At 42.5% G+C, this 20,746-nt stretch overlaps 1 protein-coding gene and 1 non-coding gene across 2 annotated transcripts; one reads left to right on the forward strand and one right to left on the reverse strand.

The window, feature by feature from the left end:
* Positions 1-7,570: 7,570 nt before the first annotated feature.
* On the reverse strand, positions 7,571-8,107 carry LOC141648715 (uncharacterized). The gene has a single exon (XM_074457435.1). The coding sequence runs from the start codon at positions 8,105-8,107 to the stop codon at positions 7,571-7,573; it is 537 nt and encodes a 178-aa protein (XP_074313536.1).
* Positions 8,108-20,423: 12,316 nt separating this feature from the next.
* Positions 20,424-20,530, forward strand: LOC141617619 (small nucleolar RNA R71). Its single transcript, XR_012531155.1, has one exon. It is a non-coding gene; the product is annotated as a small nucleolar RNA R71 (small nucleolar RNA).
* The last annotated feature ends 216 nt before the right edge of the window (positions 20,531-20,746 follow it).

Genomic DNA, 20,746 nt, shown 5'->3' on the forward strand with positions numbered 1-20,746 from the left:
CGGCCTTCTCCTTAGCTTCAAGATTGTCATCAAGCATCTCGTCAAATCTTGGCCACGGAAAGGAGCCATCGAGAGGAAAGAGCTCCCCAATCACTTCCCTGGCGGCTTCCTCGGCCAGGTCCCGGTATTGGGCGCACATGTTAGGGAGGATAACGGTTTGGAGCGTCTCAATGTCCTCCTCCCTTTGGGTAATGATAGCATCCTTGTTCCGAACCACCTTCCCCTGGGCCTGAAACCTGGACCTCCATTCCTCCCTCTGCTTAGCATTAAAGTCGGCGACTTTCTGAAGGTGGTCACGCTCCTCCAGCAGCTTAGCAGCTTCAGCCGCCGCAGCCTCACCCTTGGCTCTCTCAGCGAGGACTGCCTGTTCAGCGTCCTCCCTAAGTTTTCGCAGCATCAAGTTCAAGCCTGACCGCTCGAGCTGTGGAGCAGCTTCAGCAATGGTCTTCTCTTTCTCCACAATAAGAGCACCGGCCGTATCAGCCCACTTCGACAGCATCCTGGCCAAACTTAGGCCCTCCGACCTAACCTGGATGGGGGTAGGCTGAGGGAAGGAGGTGACAACGGTGGCATCTTGACCACTTGCCTACGCAGTTTTCTTCTCAGCACGCCGTTCAACGGCGTGCCCGGTAGACGACGGCGGTTGATCTACAAAAAATTCAATTAAAGCATCCGTGTCAACATACATGGACATACCGGAGAGCCTGTCATCCGGAACGCCTAATGAACCGGCTAAGTCTGAGCCACAGGATAGATCTGTACCATGCTTGGCCTTCTTGGTCGGAGGACGCATTTCATTGCCGGCAGCAGTAGCAGCAGTAGAAGCAGAGGCACCAGCGGCAGAAGCTGTCTCCTTTCTCTTACGAAAGAGAGGGGTTTCCACCGCCAAGGTGACCACCTCCTCGGCGGTAATATCAACGACCTCCACCGTCTCTTTCTGGACTGAAGGGATGGGAGGTGGAACTGATGTCGACGCCGTCGCCGCCGAAGACTTTGTTTTCCGCGTTCGGCGCGGCATGTTACCAGCAACCTTTGCCTAGGCCGCCTCCACATTTAAGCCCTTCAGCTGCTGATCCATGAGATCATTCGGCGACGTTCTGCGATCACGGGCTAGAGCCTTGGGATGCAAATCAGCAACGGTCTTGTCCTTGGCAAGCCCCATTCTCCGGAGGATATCCTCAGACAGGTCCGGTCCAAAGTGTTCTGCAAAGGAAACAAAGCAAGAGTTAAGTGAAAGAAATAAGTCAAAATTCAAAAAACAGAAACATTGAGAGCAGAGATGGGCCTCACACCGACCCCACTCACCCTGTGCTAGGGCCGGTATGAGGCCGACATGGCAGAGCAGCTCATCCTGAAGAATGATCTGCGTCGGGGGAATCCATCTCTTCGGCACCCCATTCTTCTCCGCCTCAAAAAGCCTCATCGCCAGCTTCTCATCCGCATTAAGAGGGACCTTGCTGGCATCCATCTTAAGCTTACTCCGGGTGACCCATTTATCATGCTCCGCCTTACTCTCGCACCGCAAATTGACTTGGTGCTGGAAGGACCGGGGCAGGGGATAGTCATCCGGAACCTCAACGTACACCCACCGATCTTTCCAGTCCTTGCAGGAAGAAAGCTTATCAACGGAGACGTAACCCGGCTCCGTTTGCACGCTGTACCATCCGACGCGACCAGGAAACGACGGCCGAAGGTGGTGAAGCCGACGGAATAAATTAACCGTTGGGACCTCCCCCTTGAAGAGACAGAGCAAGACAAAGCCGACTATGGTCCTAATAGCCAACGGGTGCAGTTGGGCCACGGCGACGTTCATGGCTCTAATGATGGCCATAACGTATTCATTCAGCGGAAACCGGAGCCCGTACTCTAGGTGCCGGATGTATACGCCGGTGCAACCCGGGGGAGGGCAACAGACGGCCTGACCCTCCTCAGGGATAACAATTTTGTATCCCCTGCCGAAGTAGAAATGGCCCTCGAAAAGTGTTTCGCCGGAACAACTGGCGAACTTATGGGTCCAAGCACGGTCAGGGCAGACCTTACAGGCGTCGCCGTGATCCATGATGTACTGCCTCCCCTCATTAGGACGAGCCCTTTTAGCATCATCATCGTCGTCATCAACATCATCATCATCCTCCCAATCCTCCAAAGCTTTTGGATCAACTTCGGGAGAAGGAGACCTAGGGCCCCCAGACCTTATCGGGATGGCTTCTAGTATCTCCTCCTCATCAAGACGCGACGGGGAACCCCCCGGCGCACAGTTACTAGGACCGGCATCAGCAGAAGACATGTTCACAACGAAAAACATAACAATTAAAAGTTGAAAATTTGTTTGTTTACCTTGAAGAAAAAGTGCTACGCCGGAGTAACGATTCTGAAAGCTAGAGAGAAGTTTCGTCAAAGAGGGCTAGAAAGAAGAAAATTTTTGAGAAAATGAATTCGGAAGGCCAAAATTCAGGGGCTAACTCTCCCATTTATAGGGCAAAGCCCACTCAATCCGACCAATCAGGGCAAAGCCCATGAAGCGTCAACCAATCAGCAACGAGATACATGTCAAGCATGCAGCCATGGAATGTCAATCGACAAACAGTTACAAAGCTTCTTCAACACGCTCCTTGACAGAATGCCAATCGACGTATCTTTTTCAAACACGCTCCTTGGTATCTACTTACCCAACGGCCCGCTGATTCAACCAAGCTTGGCAGCACCGGCTGGGGGCAATCAAAAGCACACGGCACTCACAACCTCGGTCTCGGCCAGCGCCACTTTCATTTCCACATCTGATGCCCATTACACATCCATGTGGAGGGGGGATATGATGCCCATTACACATCCATTACACATTCTGCACCCGCTGACCGAGTCAACATATTGAGCAAGGTCAAAGATATCCACAGCAAGTCAACGACTTAGACAGCCTAACCGACGCAGCCTGTCGGCCTGTCTCTTGTGCCTCGGCTGGGACAACTAACCAGCCGGGGCACATACCCGCGTACTCATATCCAAGACCCCTCGGCGGCGAGTCAACAGGGCCCGCCGGCCTGCCATGGGTCCCTCGGCCGAGGGTAGATCAGTCTTTCCACCTGCTAGCCACTTGGCCACTTGGCCACTACGTGACAAAAGGTGAAAGTCTATAAATACTTCTCAACTCTCATTGAGGAAAGGATCCGAAAAATAACCTAAACACCTCATAATCTGGTAATATCTTCCTTATCTCTCTACAATACATACTTCGCCAAGTAACACATAACTTAATCCTTTTAAGTTTACTGACTTGAGCGTCGGAGTGAGTTCGCTCGGTGCAAAGCCGAGCCCTCAGTTTGTTCATTGTTTCAGGAGACCGAGAGGAGGATTCAATCAAAGACGTCATTCTACAAGCACAGGTGGTAACAAATAACTGCTCTGGAATTACACCCGGAACAAGGGCAATTAGTAGTGTTCCTACTTAGTTTAGGAAACATTGGGAACAAAAATGTGAACTGCAAACATAATCCCTTGATTTTCAAATTCATCCGTTAACACATATCAACATTAGGACTCTTAATTATCAGCAAAAATCATGGCACAAGATTTCATCTTACAGCTATAAATATTCGTCTTGCACAAACATTGTCTGCGTAAAACCATTGTTCACTACTCTGCCCACATAAATTTCTTAACCAAAAATAACCACTTTTGGCATTCAAGTGTAGCAAAGGGACGCACCATCTTGTGCACGGAAGCGCGCCTACATAGCAGTTGCATTCACACGCTGCACCTGGGTCCGAGAAAGGTAAGTTTCTGAAGTTATTTGAAAGTTGGTTATCGTAACGTAGGATTGTTAGACTTAACATGACGATAGCGATTATTTTTCAATATTGCCCCCATTCCCTTGTGCTTGGCAGAGTTCATACACCCATGACTAGCTAAATAATGATTCTGGTAAACAATTAATCACTACATGCCTTGATGTAATGCAATATCTTTGCTACAAGTCCATGCCATTTAATTGATGAGGACCAACCTATTCTCCACAGTCCACTCATCACACTTTAGTTTGACAAAAAAAAAAAAAAAAAAAAAAAAGTTAGGTAGTCATGGCATGCTGACATTAGAGTAGCTTTCTCGAAACTGAACGGTCATGATTTCCACACTTTCCTATGAGATTAGATGGCCTGACTTAAGTGAATGTGCATCTGTATGATCTACTTCTCCATTTTATTAGTACGGCTAGTATAATATGTGAATATACACCATGCCTTTGTTAAAACCATTCACATATCTGACATACTTGCAACTCTATGCTAGACCTGACTTCATGGCACGAAACCCTTTTTTGTTTGAATTCCCATTTTCTCCCTCGACTGGTTCATTAATTAGCAGCAATGAAACTGAAATATTTCACTTCCATCGATCGGGAAATCACGAAATTGAACACATACATAGTATATCATTTACGCATACTGATCCGTTGCTTGTCACAATTCTGCCTTTCCTAAAAAAAGAACTGACTTTTGTTTTTTTAAAAACAAACGACTCGAAACGTGAATGAGGAACACACTGACAAGAAACTCCGGCAAGAAGCCAAGAATCATGGACGAACTAGCTAGTAGCAATGCTCGGAAGTGGCTGAATAATAGAAATATTTATAATAGTTGGGCCTCAACCATCACCTTAAACTTTTGGTTGAGATGGTTCATCTATCATGGTATTAGAGCCAGTGTGACCGAAGGTCACGGGTTCAAATCCTAGCAACCTCAAAACTCCTCGAAAACTCGAAGTGGAAACCCAGCACACGGTACGGGGGAGCCGGTGCACAACCAACCACTCTTCAAGCCCAATGGGCATTTGAGTGAGGGAGCGTAATAGGAATATTTATAATAGTTGGGCTTCAACCATTACCTTAAGGTTTTGGTTGAGTTGGTTCACCTTAAGGTTTGGAGATGCGGTATGTGAGATAACTAATCCTATGAGGAGCCAGAGCATCGAGATATAACTCCTTTTTTTAATCCATATTGGTTGCTTCATTTTTCCATCCCCTCTGTTTTACTTTTCTTTATTTTTTCATTACATCGGTACTGACTGCTTTTTTTTTTTCATTGACAACTACTAAATGATTGATGGCCACTCCTGGTTGGGTCGTTTCAGTTCTTTTCCAAGTTATGAAGCAAGCCACATGTCCTGTTGGCCACTAAAGCATTTGAGGCATCCCCGGTGGATAATTTTAAGACTTGACCGTGGATCGATTGGATACTTCAAGTGAGTGCAAGGACTGCGAGAAATTTTAAAATTGGAGCATGAATTCAAGTTATCAAGAAGCAAGCAATGGACCGTGCCGACGATGGTTTGAGGGTTAGAAGCATTCCGTGCGAATTATTTCGATACTTTTCGAGGTTGTGACTTGTTGACCGTGAGAGATGCCAAGGAATTTGAGGTGGAGCACTTCGATACTCACTTGACCAGTCCATCGCATGAGGAATTAAAGCTACTCCCATCAATCCGTTACACAGTGCGAGATTTGTTCGACGGTCTTTACAAGGCTCTCTATGTCCAAGTGGAAGAAGGAGTACGATAACCCATATGATGCAGAGCTTGGACGATTTGAGCTTGAACGATGTTCCTTAAAGATCGCTTGATCGACAATCATGGATAACTGAAGGATCACCCTCAACTACTCATGGTTTACACTTGTTCGAAGGGAGACAAGGCACTTGGAGATCTAGAAGATACGAGAACATCTTTTTTTTCTTAAGGCATATTCCGTCAATGATAAAGACTGTCCTTGTCCTTAAAGACCAATCGATTTGATGTTTATTTAGCCGTGCACTGTTTAAGCACTTGCGGGCCAGGAGCGATTTTGAGAGTTTTGAATTTTTGGTGTGGCTGCACTCGAACAAAGTGTTTGTTCAAACTGCCTACGTACTTGCAAAGTGACCATGGAGGACAAATTGCAAGATCAAGCCAACGTAGTTCGTTGAAGGTTTTTCATTTGGGGGTGTGGCTGCACTTAAGTACATGACACATAGTTGCCTACGTACTTGCAAAGCACCAAAGTAGCACTTTACAAGATCAAGCCTACGTAGTTCAGAGAAGGATTTTTTGTTTGTTTTTTTTTTGTTGTTGTTTTTTGTGTTTTTTTTTTTGTGTTTTTTTTGTGTGTGTGTTTTTTTTATTTTGATTTTGAGTTTTATTTTGGTATGCAGTATAGGCTCATGCTTAGGAGCTTATGCAGTTTAGCCTCATGCTTATGAGTATTGCAGTTTAGCCTCTTGTTTAGGAGTATTGCAGTGTAGCCTCTTGCTTAGAAGTATTGCGGTTTAGCCTCTTGCTTAGGAGTATTGCAGTTTAGCCTCTTGCTTAGGAGTATTGCAGTTTAGCCTCTTGCTTAGGAGTAGTATCGCTTCAAAAATTTTCCGTTGATCGGTCCAACATGAACACCATCTTCATCAACAATCTTATAAGCCCCATTGGTATATACTTCTTGCACAACGTATGGCCCATGCCACTTAGAAGTGAACTTGCCTTTAGGTTTGTGAGAAGTAATGATCGGCTTTCTTACCGCGAGCACCAAGTCTCCTGCCTGAAAAGATTGAGGGCGCACCTTTTTGTTGAATGCGCGTGACAACCGTGCTTGATAACACTGCAGCTTTTGTTGTGCTTGCAACCTTTTTCATCTAGAGCTTCCAACTCATCCAAGCGCAGCTTGTCATTGTCATCATTTGTAAGCTCTTCCTGAATGGCAACTCTTAAAGATTGAATTTGAAGTTCTAATGGCAACACGGCTTCAACTCCATACACCAACGCATACGGGGTCGCTTGAGTGGGTGTCTTGTATGTAGTACGATAGGCCCACAATGCCTCACCGATTCTCTCATGCCAATCACGCTTTGATTTTGCCACCACTTTACTCAACAAATTGCATAGTGTCTTATTAAAAGCTTCAGCTAAGCCATTTGCAGGAGCATTGTACATGGAAGACTTGTATTGTTTAAACTTGAACTTTTCACCAAGACTTGTCATCAACTTGTTAAAGAACTGCTTGCCATTATCAGTTATGATGCGTTGTGGTACACCATACCGAAAGATAATCTGTGTGCGAATGAAATCAACAATAGTTTCCATTTTGACTTCGCGTACACTGACAACTTATGCCCACTTTGAGAAATAATCTATTGCAGCGAGGATGAATTCATGCCCATTTGATGCTGTTGGAGTGATGGGTCCTACAACATCTAGTCCCCACATTTCAAAGGGCCATGACGAAATAGTAGGATGCAAGGGCTCTGGAAGTTTATGTATGAAATTTACATTGAACTGACAAGCATCACACTTCTTCGCAAAGTCCATGCAATCTTGCACCATGGTTGGCTAATAGTACCCCATTCTTTTCACACGATCATGAAGCTTTCGACCGTATTGGTGAGCGCCACAAATACCCGAACGAGCTTCGTACATGGCCTGAAAAGCTTCAGTTTCACCAAGACATCTCAGCCATTGCCCGAGGAACTATCGTCTATAAAGTGTTCTCTTATAATATATGAACCTTGGAGCACGGCGACGAATCTACTTTATGTCTAGGGTCATCAGGAAGCTTTTAATGTTCCAAGAAATTGATGATAGGTTGCCGCCAAACATCATTATCGACTTGGTAGACACTAATCATGTTAGATGACTCTGTAATTTCTCCTCCTTCTAGCGGCGGTACAACCCAACGGTTGTAAACTGGAATTATCGTGACTTCCTCTGCCCCCAATGCCAAAGTGGCTGCAAGATTAGCAAGCGCGTCAGCCATCTTATTGGCACTCCTTGGCAAATGTCCGATATGAACATAATCCAACTTGTTAAGTAACATGATCGCATGTTGATGGTAGGGAATGAGATCATCCTTCTCCACTTCGAATTCATCAAGGACTTGGTTCACCACCAACAAGGAATCTCCATAGATGTCTACATCTTTGACCCCTATTTTAATCGCCATTTGAAGTCCTAAGATTAGAGCTTGATACTCGGCCACATTGTTTGAGCACAGTTCAGTGAGCACAAAGGAGTAACGCAACACATGACCTTCGGGAGACAAGAATACAATACCAGCTCCGGCTCCATCACGTCTTGCTGCACCATCAAAATACATTTGTCATGGTGGAAGCACATCCACATAGAATATCTCCTCACCAGGAAGATCATCCAGAAGTTCCCATTTCGCGGGGATTGGGTGATCAACAAGGAAGTCAGCTAAAGCTTGCCCTTTGATTGCCTTTTGAGGGACATGGACTAAATCATACTGTTTCAGTATAACCGCCCACTTTGCTAGACGACCGGACAAGACTGGCCTTGAGAGTATATACTTGATAGGATCATCCTTTGAAACTATATGGACAGTATGTGCCTGCATGTAGTGCCTCAGTTTTTGAATTGCGAAGACCAAAGCCAAGCATATTTTCTCGATTCGAGAGTAATTCAGTTTAGCTCCCACCAAAGTTCGACTTAGGTAATATCCCTCTCCTTCTTATCTTCATTCTCTTGAGCACATAATGCCCCCAGTGAACGTTCTTGTGCAGCGATGTAGAGGATAAGAGGCCTTCCTGGAACTGGTGCCCCCAACACAGGTGCAGATAATAAGTACGTTTTTGATACTTTCAAAGGCATTATGACATTTGTCATCCCATTGGAATATAGCATCCTTCTTCATAAGATGACTGAATGGCTGACAGCGTTCCGGGAGGTCAGAGATGAATCTGCGAATGTAAGCTAAGCGACCTTGTAGACCACGAAGCTCCTTCAAATTTTTAGGCTCTGTCATTTCTTTATTGGACTTGATCTTTGATTTATCAACTTCAATTCCTCTATGTCATACCACGAATCCTAAGAATTTCCCCGAAGTAACTCCAAAGGCACATTTGAGCGGATTCATCTTGAGTTGGCACTTTTGTAGTCTTTCAAAGACGGTATGAAGGTTGTTGATATGGTCTTCTATTTTATTAAACTTAACCACAACATCATCAATATAGCACTCAATTGTCTTGTGCAACATGTCATCAACTATCCTTTGCATAGCACGTTGGTATGTTGCTCCCGCATTCTTGAGACCAAATGGCATAACTTTGTAGCAAAAGATCCCCTTCGGAGTATGGAACGCAGTAGCCTCTTGATCCTCAGGTGCCATATGAATTTGATTATATCCTGCCGTGCAATCCATGAAGGAAAAAGCTTCATGTCCGGTCGTTGCATCAATTATGAGCTCTGTGACTGGCAAAGGAAAATCGTCTTTTGAGCAAGCATCATTAAGATCCCTAAAATCCACACACACACGCAACTGGCCATTTTTCTTTCTCACTGGACGATGTTAGCAATCCATGTTGGGTATTTTACCTCTCTAATAAAACCAGCTTCAATTAGCTTGTTGACTTCTTTCTCAATCTCAGGAATCGCGTCTGACCTGAAATGTCGTTGAGGCTGCTTCTTAGGACTTACACATTTCTTAACTGCCAAACGATGCATTGCGGCTTTAGGACTTAATCTTGGCATTTCCTTGTAACTCCAACCGAAGACATCTTTGTACTCAGTTAAAAGCTTGAAGTATTCATCCTCCTCCTTCTCTGTAAGAAGAGCACTAATATATATTGGTCGAGGGTCCTCCGAAGTACCTAAATTGAGTTCCGTTAAGTCATCGACGATTGATTGCCCCCCATCCTCTAGCAATGTCGGAGCTTCATCAGCTTCAATCTCTTCAGTAGCATCAGGGACTTCCTCTACGGTGATGTGATAAGACGTCATTATTTCATCTTCCAACTCTTCTTTGTTGCTCGCACTTGGTATTTTTGAGGCTTCACCAAGTCGCGACTTCCACTTTGCTTGGAAAGATGATGACTTCTCTTGATTAGTAAGGACCACAACGTGCCTTTTTACCTTAAGGGGTTGCTCTTGCACTATGTCCACTACTTCTATGCGCTTCATTCTGGAAGGGACAACACTTCTGAGATCATCACTAACTTTCACCTCTTCTTTGCTTTGACTTGTTAAGGATTTATACGATTGCTTATGATCTTTAATCCCTTTAGGGTCTTTTAAGCGATCAAACACCGAACGAGATGGAGTTCCCAAATGTTTAACCACTGATCCTTTCTTCTTCAAATGTGATGAGGCACTTCACTGACAAGCATAAGTGGCATTATCTTGGACACCCAATCTCTTGAAGACAGAAAAACGATTCCTTAAAGGGATTTATTGTTGTGACGAACTATGCCCCCTAATCGATTGAACACAGAAGGAGTCATTTCTGTTGCAGGTGGTCGAATCCGATCGAAGATAGAGAGTGTTGATGATGCCATGTCATTTGTACTTTCATCTTCTACCATTTCTTCAGGTGTGATGCACTGAGAGGATAATGCATCTACTTTTCGTTGAGCACCAATCCTTACAGGTGAAGGAGATTCATAGCCTAGACCAACCTTAGAAGCACTGAAGCTCCCCTCTTCCTTAAAAAGTTTCTTTTGGGTTTCGTTCAGGCCATAAGGCTCAACATTGATAACTTTGCCCAATGGAGTGGGATTTTCAAAGTCATATCCAGCTTTAACCAACAACTTATATGCATTGGAGTTAAAGACACCCTTTTCTTGCCCCTGGGATGATTTGCTTGATGATGGAACGAACCCTGTAGGAGCGTATCTCACAACTTGTTTTTCAACCGTGCTAGGCAGAGGGGTGACAAGCTTCACCATCCACTCTTGCATAACTACATAGTTGGACTTAGCTTTCTCTTTGGTCATTGTCGTTGAGCTATGATATTTTTCAAAAGGACTTTCACCTTCCTTGCGTCGTGACCTTGGAATTTACCGAAGCACCGGAGTTGCATTCTTTCGTGGATCTTCTTCCTTAGCTTCCTCGACATGTCTGACTTTTTCGCTGCTTTTTTATTGGCTACTTTGACCCAATTCCATTTTAACAACATTACTAAAAGTACTTGGAGAGTTCGCAACTTCTTTTCCTTTGTCTCTCTTCCCAAATGATGAAATAGTGGATGGTAAGAATTCACTTGAAGTGCCATTTTCCTCAAAGAACTTTGCATCCGCGAAAAATGAATCGACCTTAGCAAAAGGCTTGACATCGCCATTGATCTTTCTTTCACCTCCACGATAATATTTTAGACATTGATGTAGAGTTGAAGCAACTACACCATTCTCACGCTTCCAAGGCGGACCTAACAATAACTTGAACGAGGTCTTTGCATCAATAACATGAAAAAAAGTATCAGAAGATAAATCCTCCATGCTAAGATTCACACGACTTATGCCAACAGCACGCTCGCCATTCAGGTTGAAGCCATGAATTATTGTTCGACTACTGGATAATTCATCCATTGTAATGCCTAACTCAATCATGGTTGCCTTCGGCATGAGATTTACACCAGACCCTCCATCGATTAAGATACAATTCACCCTCTTGCCTCTTATATAGCCTGACATATACAAAGGCCTATTGTGGAGCTTTGATCCAAGTAACAAATCTTCATCAGAGAATGATAAGGCGGTGTTGCAAGATACACATTTATTTTATCGCTCTGCAGGCTCCCCTGCATCTCTTACCTTTTCTTCATATAACTCTGGATTTTGAAGAGCCTGGACAACATGTTGACGCATCTCCTCAAGAAGGTGAAAAACTTGCTTCCATCCCATACGCTTCGAAAGAGCATCAAGAACGGCTAACACTTTGGTGTCTTTGGATTGACTTGAGTGTTCGAACGATGCGGGGTCTGATGCACCATCCTTTTGTTTATCTCCTTCATTTTCATCAGTCACTGCGACAGTATTAACAGTAACTTCGTTGAGATACCTTTAGGGAAAAACTCTTCCAGAATGACAGGAGTTGAAGGTTGTTGTTCTAGCAAATCAATTGGAAGGACATGTGATTTGATCACCTTCTTTGATTTCTTTTTACCTTTAAAATGATGTGAACCCCTCCTCTTAGTTTGTTTTCTCCTTTGTGGCACTGGTAGTTGATCGAGTCCATTTGGTGTTCACAATTAAGCATATGTGGTCGTTGGTCAATGGTCGATACAAAACACAATTTATACTTCACAAACAACTCTACAATTAGTAAAGAGGCAAGTAAAGGTCGGATCCCAAGGGACGGGTATTGAAATGAGAATTCTATTATAACTAGTAGTGTCTAAGGGGTGTCACAAATTGGGTTGATGTAGAAGGTTACTAAACTAAAATAGCAATGAAAATAAACTAGCAAGGTAAATAAAATAAGGGGTGTAAACAATTGATTAAAAGCACTAGGGTGTCATGGGTTCATAGGGGAATCATGGGATATGATCATACAAACATGTTCTCAAATTATAAGCAAGCAATTATTGTTGTGATGGATTGAGTTGGGTTATATCTTACAATCCTAGGAAAGTTTGGGTCCCGGAGCCGAATCGATTAGATTGTACAACACCTACAAGTCGACTTAATCTTTCCTACTCAACACATGCATGGTCTAACAAGACTCGAGTTGGGTTATGTCTTACAAGTCAAGTTGAAAGGATAGAAGATGATAGTAAATGCAAGGATTCATAGGCTTAGCATTTCATCAAATATAACATGTGCATGTATTAAGATCAAAACAAGCAAGCAAATAAGATATGAAAGCATATTAATTTAAGCATGAATCATTCCCCATGTTGGTTTCCCCTAATCACCCATTAAACCCTAGCTAAGAGACTACTCACTCATTATCATATTGATCATGCTAGAAAGGTTGTCAATCATACTAACATAATGAAACATGATGAATAAATGAAAGTAATTAGCAATAATTAAAAAGGGATTAAGAGATTATACCTACTAATGATTCCAATAATAAAGCAAGAATAATAGAAGTACTTGAATCCTAGATTAAGAGGTTGTCAATCTCCCAATAATAACCCAAATAATCTTCAATTACCCAAAATAAAGTAAGAACAAGAGAGAGATTAAAGAACTAAAACTTGGATTAAAACTTGATTAATATTTGATTACAATATTGAAGAGAGATTTGATTAATATTAACTACACTAATTATTGATAAGAAGAACATGCTCCTCTAATTAGACTAATGGGGTATTTATAGTGAAAATTAGGGAGGATGCATTAGGGTTAACTAAGGGCTAAACTAGTAATTACACTTTTTAAGTCGAGCAAGGAGACTCCGGTATTCTCCGAGAGAAGGGCTTCTCTAATCGTAGCTTGAAGAACGAAAACGTGCTGTACTGAAATCCGTGCGGATGGGAGTCGAGACGGCCGGATGGGAGCTGAGGAATCCGAGCGGATTCTTGGTCAAGACGCTCGGATTGGCGAGGGGGAATCCGAGCGGATTCCTTTGAGGGACGCTCGGACTGGGCTTAGGCGGACGGACGGATTGTGTACAATCCGTTCGGATTGTCTGGCAGCATGTTTTCTTCTTCTTTTCTTCCCTTTTCTTCATGAATTCCTTGGGGATTTCCTTGGGGACTCAAGGATCCTTTCTCAACAATGCTCTTCTACTATGCTATGTACAAAGGCCTTCTAGTCTTGTCTCTCCTTGATGCTTGGTCATTGAATATGATCAATTTAGCCTTGTTTTGCCATGAAAATGCAAGATTCTTACTCCTTTCCTACCAAGGGATCAAAATCTCAAAGAATATGCAAAACAAAGAACTAAAGATAAGAAATGACCCAAATAGGCACTAAAAAGCATGGAAACAATGGTAATTCGGGGGCTAAATATGCGCCAATTATGGTCACATCAAATATCCCCAAACCGAACCTTTGCTCGTCCCGAGTAAAGAGGTGACAAAGACTAGGACCAAAACTAACCTAACCTAATAATAATAGCCGATATGAGACAATTAGCGGGTCTCACTCCGCCACTTCAACTCACAACAAGACAACCATGAGGTAGGATGCCTTCTTGCAAGGCAAGGTGGGTCTTGCCAAAATGGCGACACATCCAAACATTAAGCACACAAAAACACATAATGGATGCATCTACAAAAGGAATAGCCACTTTCCTCATCTAAGTGGCGGAAATTATCTAAAAGGGAAGCAATTCAAGGGTACACAATCCTTCATAGATGCAATTTGTTCAAACTACTAAGCCTAGAAGGATGCCAATAAATCACCTCCAAAATGTGTCAAGCTAGGGTACCTTTGTCCTCAATCGTTAAATGCTTTTGTCAAGAGTAGACTCCCTATGGTGTTAGAAACACTGGAGGATCGCGGAATTCCCCCTCTTGCCTAGACAAGAAGAAGGGTCGTCCCCTCTCTACCATGCACAAAAATGGATACGATGGATAAAGGGATCGATAGATATTTGAGTTTCACTTTGGGAGTTTGCTTTCATTTTTGTTTTCCCCCCAATTTCATTGGCATTTGACATTTGAGAACACTTTCTTTGCCATTTCTTTTGATTTTTGGCATTTCAATACTTGACAACTTTTTGAATTTCTTTTTGAACATTTTCAAAGTCACCCCAATTAGTAACGAGGGTGCCTTGTATTTGAAGCTTTAGGAGTCTATTTTGCTCCTCTTTTCTTTTGATGCATTTTTGCAAACTTTCTTTTCATTTTAAATTTCATTGAACTCAAATTGATTTCTTTTTGTGCCCATTCCCTTTGATGACAAAAATGTGGTAGAACATGGATGAATGATAGAAGTATGCATGGTTTCAAGGGTCACCTTGGAATAAACGGTAGCCAAGGAGTTATCACACCACAAGGTACTCTTGACTAGGCCTTAAACCATGGGTCAAAGGATACTAGCATGACACATCCTAGGGTGTTTTACAAGTATTCTAACAAGCAAAGTCTTAAGAATAAAAAGCATCTACTAGGGCCTATATACACTTGTCAAGCTTCCCAAATAGACGGTTTCGCAAAATTTTTCTATCATGCAACTACATGCCATGATGCAACTAACATATACACATCCTAATGCAAATGATTCTACCAACTAATATGACATATAAACTAAATGCAAGTCCTAAGTTCACATTGTTTTTACCGCATCAATCAAAATAAAGCCACATAGTCATTAACATAAAGAGGAAAAAGGAGATTGGAAAGATCATACCATGCGGTCTTCAATATCCTCATGTCTCGGATGTGGCGTAGTCAATCAAAGTGAACAAGGATAAACAAACACAATATATACAAGACAATATATACAAAGGAAATGAACTTGTTTTTGGATTTTTCAATTTGAAATTTTTCAATTTTTATGGTTTTTGAAATAAAAGTTAAGTGTTAGAATTCCCATCCCCACACTAATATGGGCATTGTCCTCAATGGCCAAAATGATGGAAATTATGCAAAATTGATGCATGATTTCTATACTAAATGCAATTCTACACTAAGCTATACTACATGATGCATGGTTTTTGTTATGACGGAGAGGATAATTTAGATTACCTCCCGTTGTGTATGCATTAACTTCCCCAAACCAAATAAGACACTATTGCTAATGTCAAAGCATGGGTATAGTTCATGCACACACTATGCTATGCATGAAACTAGATTGTCATTTTGGATTTTCAAAAATGGGAACAATAAAGAACACCTCAATGGAACCGAGGTGTGAGTCCTTTGATGTTGCTAGGACTAAACCAACAATGATCAAAATGAAATAGAATACAAAGAGATATAGACAAACCATGGGAGTGTAGGAGTCTCCAAGGCTAGTCTTCCATCATGCTATCATCATCACCACTTCCCTCATGAGAAGTGGTCACATTGCCACTTTCCTTGGCACTTTCTTCATCACTTTCTTCATCATCATCTTCACCATCTTCATCATCCCTTTCTTCATCTCCACTTGCTTCTTCCTCAATATTATCATCAAATTCTTCACCATTTCCAACAACCTCATTGTCTTCCACCACGTCCCTTGATGCACCCGGAAATAAGGCTTCTCTATCCGCCCAACTAGGCAAAGGACAAGATGGATCAAGGAGTCCTTGCCTAGCTAGATGTAGGAGGGGAGGATATTGAGCCAAATATGCATTCTTCCGATCTTCATAAGCTTGCTTGTGCATGGCTTGCATAAGAAGAGTGACATAGTCTTTTCCAATTTCAACTCCTTGCGGTTTGAACTCTTCATACACAAAGGGGTAAGGCGGTATAACAATGGAAGAGGAGGGAGTTTCATGATCACCCTTTTGTTGTTGAATCATGTACTCGGCTTCTTCGGATAGGGGAAGTAAATAGTTGGTCCGGTGGACACTAAGACGGCAAATCTTTGCGGGTAAAGTGAATGATCGAGCCTCACTAGTAAGCCACCCATACTTGGTATCAAGGGGATTGTGAGCAACCCACTTAAACTTGTTAATCAAGATGGACATATCAATAAGATGGCCACCATCCTTAGCCTTGTACTTGCTATCCTTATTGAAATTAGGATCAAAGTGCTTGGCTAGGACCGTGACAAGGCCGCCATTAACAATAACGGTTTGACCCTTCTTCCCACTATCTACATGGAGCCATCTATCAACCAATAGCCTCAAAGAATTGTAAGGCTTGGTATGAATTCTTCCAATATTCAAAGTTGATTCAAGGAGAATAAAATCGAGTCCCGTGAAATGATTGGTGTCTTTCCTAGCAATTATGGTATTTCCCACAACTTTGTGCCATATTCTTATGCCCGGATGATGGACCAAAAGAGCACGACAAGCATGAAAATCTTCAAATTTTTTCCCGGAGATTGCCTCCCAAAGAGGCTCGGGATCATACTTCCCATATTGCTTATAATATTTATGTTCATCGCTAAGACCCAAAATTCCACCCAATTCCGGAAAGGTAATGCGTCTACTAGTGTTAGCTAGACGAAACTCAATATTTTCCCTATTCTCAACTTTTGTCACTTTTAAAGAACTTAAGAATTCCAAGACAAGGGAGGGGTATGTTACTTCCTTCATTTCAAACAATTTCTTCAAACCCATGGCATTGAAAAAGACTCTTGTTTGTTCAAGAACACCTAACTTCTCTAAGGCATCTTGACATACGAATTTGGTGGATTGGATTTGTTTCATAGCAAACTTGACAAATGTATTTCTATGGGTATCGGAAATGAATGTTACCTCCGGAAAATGCAAGAGTTGATCGATTACCGGAGTAGAAGGTGATGCTTCCATAGGAATTTGTTGTTGTTGTTGCACTTCCAAGTTTGGTGTTGATACCACCATTGCCAAAGCTTTCTTTGCTTGTAGAGCTTTTTGCCTTTGAGAGAGAGCCTTTGCTTTTGGTGCCTTTGTTGCCTTTGTTGCTCCCTTTGTTCTTGCCATTTGATGAACTAACCAAGTAAAGAGTCAAAAATCTTCAATTTGTAGAATGCCCAAATCGATTTGAAGGTGAAAGGCTTTGCCTTTATGAGAACAAAAATCGATTCAAAGGTTGAAGAATTTGTTCTTGGTTTTGATTGTTATTGAAGATGGAGTGATTGATTTGTTGTTTGAAGGATGGTTTGATTTGATTTTGGTGGGTTTTGTTGAGGGTTTTTGTTTTTGAGATGGAGAGGATGAGGGTTTTGATGTTATGGGTAGTGTTTATGAATGAATGAATGAATGAATGAAGGTGGGGTGGTATTTAAAGAACTCGACAATTTTAGGACGCAGGGACAATCCGTGCGGATTGGGCGCAATCCGTGCGGATTCTACAGCTTCAAAATTTTCAAAATCCCGCCTAGAGACGGGCGGATTCTGGGGAATCCGCTCGGATTCTTCTGAGATGAGACGGGCGAATTTTGTGCAGGACGGACGGATTCTTGTCCAGAGATTTTTCTTTGTTTTTCTTCAGCTTCAAGACGGGCGTCTTTTTCAAAAGACGGACGGATTCTTCGAGACGGGCGTCTTTCCAGAAATCCGCTCGGATTCTTTGACAGTCAAGAAAATTTTCAATTTCAGCACAGCCCAAGACGGGCGTCTTCTCAGCAGGACGCTCGGATTTGCTGCAGACGGGCGGATTCTCAGGAATCCGCTCGGATTGGTCCTTGTGTACACGGATTCAGTTCCATCCGTGCACAAACGCATTCCCTTATCATTCTTTCTTTCTTTCTTTCAAATCTTGTGTTCTTCATTGTGGGGGCACTACTAAGGCATGAATAGCCTAGGCAATTGTCATCCCCACACTAAGGTAAAGCACTACACATCAATTAAAATCATTAGTCCTTCCCTCACTTCTCTCTTACATGACAATTATTTTGATCAAAGTAAAAATAAATCCAAAAATGACAAAAAATGCAATACAAAAATCGAAAAGTAAGTTAGGGAGTTAGAAATATTTACAAGTGGTGGTTTAGGGAGGACTCCACCAAACTCTCATTCTTGATGAGATGTCAAGGGGGCATGTTCAAGGTGTTGTTGATGTTGCTCAACACCTCGAAGAAGTAATTAAAAGCTTGTTCATTGTTATGGTAAAGGTCCTCAATAGACCGTGGTCCTTGTTGTTGATCATGATCGATGGCATGCCCAATGTAGGGATTAAAGATCCCTTCAAATTCGTCGTCCCAAAGACCACAAACTTCATTGAGTTGATCATTGAAAATCTCTTGCTTAGATGGAGACAACTCTCCCAATTTCTTCTCTTGGCCAATGAGGCCATCATCTTCTTCCTTGGTTGATTTTGATGAGCTTGCAAGCTCTCCTTGTCACAATTCACTTGCTCTTTGAATGGAGCATCTTCAACTTTCTTCCTCCATTGGAGTTCCGATTTCTTCCTTTCATCTTTCCGGCTATAATGATCAATCATGAAACATGGCTCATGCAAACGAGGAGCTCTCATGGTTTTGTCAAGATTAAAAGTTATGATTTCATCTCCCACTTCTAGAGTGAGCTCTCCATGTTTCACATCAATCACCGCACCCGCGGTGTGTAGGAAAGGTCTTCCTAAGATGATTGGAATGTTGGAATCTTCCTCCATATCAACAATGACAAAGTCTACCGGGATGAAAAACTTCCCAATTCGCACGGGGACATCTTCCCATATCCCTAATGGTGTCTTCGTCGATCTATCGGCCATTTGAAGAGTGATATTGGTGCATTTAAGCTCTCCCATTCCCAACCTTTTACTCACCGAGTACGGCATGACACTCACACTAGCCCCTAGATCACACAAGGCTTTGTTGATCGTTGTGTCACCAATGGTACACGGTATTGAGAAGCTTCCCGGATCCTTTAACTTTGGAGGTGAACCCCCTTGAAGTATTGCACTACTCACCTTAGTGAAGGCGATAGTCTCAAGTTTCCGGATCGACTTCTTCTTTGTGAGGATATCTTTCATGTACTTTGCATAGGCCGGAACGTGATTGATTAATTCCGTGAAAGGAATTGAGACTTCTAAGTTCTTCACAATCTCCATGAACTTTCCAAGTTGATCATCAAATTTGGGCTTGGCTTGACGACTTGGAAAAGGAAGTCTAATCACAATGGGTTCCTTCTCTTTGGCTTTGTCTTCATTTTTCTTTGAACTTTCTTCCTTTGATGATTCCCCTTCTTTGGGACTTTGCACCACAACTTCATTCTCACTAGCTCTCACAACTTCATCCTCAACTTGCTTCTTCGGTGCTTCATATCCTGTACCACTTCTCAAGTGAATGGCACTAACCGTTTCATGTCTAGGGGGATTACCTTGAGGTGGTAATTGCCCCTTTTGTCTTTGTGAGCTTGAAGATGCTAGTTGGGTTAATTGTGTTTCCAACATCTTGGTGTGAGCTAGAATGTTGTTGATGGTGGTGTCTTTTGCTTGGCTATCTTTTTGCATTTGAGTGAAAAATTCTTGTTGATTCTTTTGCATTTGGAGGACCGCTTTTTGGACATCAAAACCTTGGTCATTGTGGTGATTGTATGGATTTTGATTTTGGTAGCCTTGGTTTTGATTGAAAAAGGGTCTTTGATTTTGATTTCTCATGGGTGGTGGAGTGTATGTTGTTTGAGGGTTTTGAACATTTTGGCTTTTGTATGAGAGATTTGGATGGAACTTGGTGTTTTCATTGTAGAAATTTGAATAAGGGGTACCACTTTTGTAAGCTTGGAAAGCATTAACTTGTTCGGTTGTTCCCCTACACTCACTTGAGTCATGACCCAAGGTTCCACAATTCTCACATATCCCGCTTGGGATTGATGAGGATGCCGTCATGGCATTGACATGATGCTTTGATGATTTTGAGTTTTCCTCAAGTCTAGCCATAGCTTGTTCAAACTTCAAGTTGATTGTGTCAATGTGAGCACTAAGTTGAGCACCCAATTGAGTAACGGTGTCCACTTCATACTTTCCTCCTCTAGTAGCCTTGCGAGGCCTACTATATTGTGAATTATGGACCGCCATTTCCTCAATCTTGTTCCATGTTTGATTGTCATCAACTTCGGTGAACATTCCATTTGATCCCATATTGAGAATGTTCCTAGAATCTTCATATAAACCATTCCAAAATTGTTGCACTAAAAACCATTCGCTAAGTCCATGGTGAGGACATGAGCGACAAATACCTTTGAACCGCTCCCAAGCTTCATACAAAGATTCTTCATCCCTTTGCTTAAAACCCGTAATTTGAGCTCTTAGCATATTGGTCTTTTCCTGGTGGGTAGAATTTTTGTAGAAAGCTAGAGCTAGCTTCTTCCAAGAATCTATTCCAAGGGTGGCCTTATCAAGGCCCTTCAACCATTGCTTTGTGGTGCCGATTAACGAAAAAGGAAATAAGACCCATCTTATTTGGTCTTGAGTCACGCCCGTTTGAGAGATAGCTTCACAATAATCGCAAAAGGTTTCCATATGAGAATG

Source organism: Silene latifolia, chromosome 1, assembly GCF_048544455.1.
Source record: "Silene latifolia isolate original U9 population chromosome 1, ASM4854445v1, whole genome shotgun sequence".
Lineage (NCBI taxonomy): Eukaryota > Viridiplantae > Streptophyta > Magnoliopsida > Caryophyllales > Caryophyllaceae > Silene > Silene latifolia.